The sequence below is a fragment of the Aulostomus chinensis genome, chromosome 19, assembly GCF_037954235.1.
Source record: "Aulostomus chinensis isolate RoL2024-O1b breed Wild chromosome 19, RoL_Achi_v1.0, whole genome shotgun sequence".
Lineage (NCBI taxonomy): Eukaryota > Metazoa > Chordata > Actinopteri > Syngnathiformes > Aulostomidae > Aulostomus > Aulostomus chinensis.
Genome location: NC_141338.1, coordinates 16912613 through 16916868, shown reverse-complemented (window position 1 = coordinate 16916868; position 4256 = coordinate 16912613). Strand labels below are relative to the sequence as shown.

At 42.6% G+C, this 4256-nt stretch overlaps 1 protein-coding gene and 1 long non-coding RNA gene across 4 annotated transcripts; one reads left to right on the top strand and one right to left on the bottom strand.

Annotated features, from left to right (window-relative positions):
* Positions 1-750: 750 nt before the first annotated feature.
* On the top strand, positions 751-3794 carry LOC147244239 (uncharacterized). 2 transcript variants are annotated; one of them, XM_086187535.1, is made up of 6 exons: positions 751-883; positions 1401-1476; positions 1996-2032; positions 2396-2523; positions 2864-3103; positions 3232-3794. In XM_086187535.1, the coding sequence occupies exons 3-5, from the start codon at positions 2017-2019 to the stop codon at positions 3002-3004; spliced, it is 285 nt and encodes a 94-aa protein (XP_086043661.1). In that variant the 5' UTR covers positions 751-883; positions 1401-1476; positions 1996-2016; the 3' UTR covers positions 3005-3103; positions 3232-3794. The 2 variants fall into 2 exon arrangements, with proteins under 2 accessions (XP_086043661.1, XP_086043660.1); XM_086187534.1 differs by lacking the exon at positions 1996-2032.
* On the bottom strand, positions 2022-3209 carry LOC147244240 (uncharacterized). Of its 2 annotated transcripts, none has more exons than XR_015110408.1 (3): positions 2909-3209; positions 2429-2542; positions 2022-2295 (listed from the first exon to the last, which is right to left on the bottom strand). It is a non-coding gene; the product is annotated as an uncharacterized LOC147244240 (long non-coding RNA). The 2 variants fall into 2 exon arrangements; XR_015110409.1 differs by lacking the exon at positions 2909-3209 and having other exon boundaries at positions 2038-2060; positions 2205-2295; positions 2429-2789.
* Positions 3795-4256: the final 462 nt, after the last annotated feature.

Sequence of the window (4256 nt, the reverse complement as noted above, 5' to 3'; positions counted from 1 at the left end):
CATCTTACATTCGTATCACCCAGTATCATCACCCTTTCATCAACATCTACAACACAGCCTTGATGATGCTTTGCTGACATATGGGACAGATATTATCTACACATCGCAAAATGTCCCTTTGTCACACACTTAGATAATTCAAGGGGAAACTATAAACTTGAAAAGTAGATTTTGACCCAAAGTGCTTGATTTGGAACTTAACGCTCCAATGGTTTCAGTTTTTCAGCACTGAGTAAAAGAACAGGCATGAGAAAGACTTGTAAAGATCAGAAGGAATAATTTTTCGACCATGTACAAAACTTTTTTTTTCTCTCAAATAATCTCTTATGGATGTGGTGGCTGCTTCTCCCCAATAAGTGAGACACCCCACACACACACTCCTACTCGCCATACGCACACACTAGTACGTCCAACTCACTTTGGTGTAGTCAGATTTTTTTTTTGCTTCGGTTGCCATAGTGACTCGTAGTATCGATGCCCCATTGATGATGGCTTTTTGTTGGCGTCGTGCACGTGCTCAACTCAAGGGAAACAACTGAAAACTCAGAGTTCAACCAACACAGAGCTCAGGGATGAACTCCGATTTTGCTGAACCTGCCCACACCAAGAGATGCTCATTTATTTTGGTAACCCAATTTATGTGTCACTAGTGTTGCGTTAAATTTTTGGGTTAATTTTATAAAAAATAACCCATTTTCTGGGTTACTTGGCTATTATTTTAACCCAATTTCTGGTTTTCAGAAGAAGAAGAAGAAGAAGTGCAGTGGGCAGAGTTTGGAGTTCTCAACTTCTCGTTTGATTTGGATCACCGCCTCACACTTCCAGTGTTTCTCCTGATTCCTGATGTGAACTCCATTAAAAGGATTTGCCTCGTGTATTCAAGGTATGTATATGTTGTTAGCGAAGATTGTGTAACATTACAGGCTTGGACAGTATTGATGTCACGTAAACTTTTTTCTGTGTCCATGTGTCCCCGTTGCTAACTTAGTTTAGCACAATTTGTTAAACAACATTTGGGGTTTCGTGTTGTTCGCACTTCACTGTTATCTTTTGGTCTCAACTTTTGTTATGGCCCGCATTAGTTTTGGCTTGTTGAAAATGACCAACCGTACCACGGTTAAAAGCGAAGTTGTAACTAGGCCGCGTTAGCTGCGGCCACTGGCAACTAGCTGGTCACTATGTAGCCGCGGCTACGCAGCCCTCCAACAGGTAAACACTACATAGAACTGTCGTGCCGTGCCCGGTGTAGCAGGTAAAAGACTCCGTCCCCAGTGTGCTTACCCTGCTAGTCAAGTTGTGCCTTTTTTCAGCTGTGCGGTATGGCTCCCACTCACTAAAGTAGTGAGATGCAAACAGTGGATTCGATGGTTAGATCTTCATTGCTCTGTTTTTCCCCCCAGGTCATTTTAATGGACAACTTCATCGCTGCTAAGCTAGCAGAGTGGCAGTTGCCTGATCCCATTGAGAATTTTACAGGTGAGAATATTCCCCCTTTTGACCGTGACAAAAGTAATGTGCCCATTTGTTGGTTCATCAAAGTTTCTGTGCATACCTGTAGGAATTAAATCAATAGATAGATAGATCAGATGTACTAATCTTAGGAAGCATTTTGTGAATCACATAAGTTTCTGTGGCCATCTTCCACCAAGGAACAAAAGGACAAACAGTGACGGAGACAGGATGAAGGGGGGGGGGGGGGGGGGTTGAGAAGCAAATGCTAAACAGGTGCTACAGTCATTGCTTTGATGGGGAAACCATTTGCCTTTTCTTTGTTGTTGAATGGTACAAAGGTTGGGACATTGTAAAGATCGGCAGAGAACATTCAGCAAGAGTCTTCTGTCCATGCTGCATGTATTAAAGAGACTTGATTCATCACGCCGAGTGTGTAATTCTACAGAGAATTAGCAACTCTCAACTGATCTACAAGGAGAATTTCCCTTACCTACCATACTTACGTTTTAAGAGAGAGTGTCCTGTGTTTGTTTTTGTTTTCAGGTCGCGCAGGACTTCCTCGCGATGCATTATAGAAAGGGTGAGGAACAGAGGAGGGATCCCTCAGTCTGGAGGGGCAGACATGCAAAGAAGTTGTTGGCAGACAAGAACACACATAAATAGTTTGCAACATGGAAAATGGAAATGAATTATTTTTCAGTTAAAGAAGATTTGATTGAGGCAGCTTCTGATTGGCGGGCTGGGCCATATACAGGGAAGGGGTGGAGAGCAGGTCAGCTTGATGGGAGTACTGGTGGACAGACTTGTTGGTTTAGGGGTAGAGGGATAGAGCTCTGGAGAAAACTGTGGAGAATACAGAGTTCATTATGGGATGAGTCTTTATTCTAATCACATTAAATGCCACCCACACCACATTGATACCCTGAATATTGTTGCCCTACAGATGCCAAAGGGGAACTATCCCTCAGACTGTTACCTGATATGGTGTCACAGATGGTGTCCAGAGCTGGCAAGAAGACGCTACGGCACACCAATGAAGAGTCCCAGGCTGCCTTTGTACACCTTATGCTTGTAAGTACAATTTTGCATACTGAAAGTAAAAATGAAATGGGGAAATGTTGCCATACCACTTTTTTTTTTTTTTTAACGGTCTGTAGAATGTTACTTTTCTAGCTTAGTGGTTCTCAACTGGTCTGTCCTTAGGATCTTTTTTTTTTATGGCCATGTACACATCCCGCCCCACTCAAAATGTACCCGCCAGTCAAGAACTGCTCAAACTAGACTTAATTTGGCTTTGCTGTATAGTTTACCACCATTGAACCACAAACTGAACATCAGTTATCTTGCTGAGGATTCACTTTAAATGCAACATTCACTTCCTTGTATCTATCTTTCTTTGTGTTTGTCTTAGGTTGGAACAAATATGGTGGAGTCTCTCCAGCAGGCCAAGCCCTACCTGTCAGTCCTGGCCCTGGGAGAGCCCCAGGAATGTGCATCTCAGGTTTTTGTCATCTTGGCAGGCCAGGCACTCCCTCAGCCAACACTCCTTTGAGCAGTTGATGTATGTTTTAAGGCGTTCTACGATTTTGACATCAACTACCCCAAGGAGTGTTCTCCTGCCTGGGAGTTTCTACAACAAGTGGTTTGTCAGGTAGAGGGACCAGAGTCCAAATTTCCAAATTTTTCAAAACTGCATTGCTGAATTGGAGACTTAAGTATCTGTGTAAACCACCACTGTTGTTATGATACTGTTTTCCCTGTCACTCCCTCTCCCTGCAGACCGAGTGCCAAGGGGCGGGGCATTCTCCAAGAGCACTGGGCTCCCGGCACACCTGCAGCTCGCTCTGCCTAATTAGCTGGCTTCTTAAACCACCCTGTCTGTGTCTCCTGTGCCAGATGATTCCCATTGATTGCTCCAGTGGTGGCCAACGTTTATATCGGCAGCTTCTGCTCCTCGCCTAGTGATTGTTCTTCAGTTTGTATTTTTCTCCAGTGTAGTGAGTTTGGTGCTTGACACTATTTTCAGTTGTTTTTGGGTTTTTTTGTCTGTTCTCCCAGCCTCCTGGTGATTTTCTGTCGTTACTTTTAAGAATAAAACCCTCTTGTTGTGAACTCTGCATTTGGGACCAGACTTCCTCGCCTGACTCGTCACAACTGTTCAGAAAATGTTCGACATAAGTCAGATCCACTTATGGAATTTTGTCTAACGTTTGAGAATGCTTTGTGTTTTTCTTTCCTTTAAAGTTCTGTCAAATGTTTGACAGCTGTGTTTTGTAAAATAAATACATGTTCTTGTCAAAATTTTCATTCTCATTTTTTGTTTTTATTGATTTTAAGTATATTTTTAATGGAATAAAAATAATTCTGATAAGTAGTAAAATTGATTTATTTTTATTTTTTAACCCAACTTCTGGGTCAAGGAGCGCTAAATTGCGCAACTCAATAGTTGGGTTAGGAATAACCCAATATTGTAGTTAGCATAACAACCAACATTTTCTTAAAATGTTGGATTCTTTACCTGAGTACAAGGGTTGTGCCACCGCTCTTCAGAATCTGTGCAGCTTTGTGTCAGGGGTGCAGCTGTCAGTCCCTTCTGGCTGTAATCAGCAGACTGATAGAGCAGAGCTACAAATGTGATTGCACAGGGCAAGCCCGGCTACACACGAGCATTGATACAAGAGCAGCTCAACCGGTTTACTGTCTTTGAGAACAACCTGTTAAATAAATTGATACATACAGTGTTGTGTTAAGCCTGGCGTAATAACTTACAAACCCAACAACTCCATGTTGCTAATGTCTGAGCC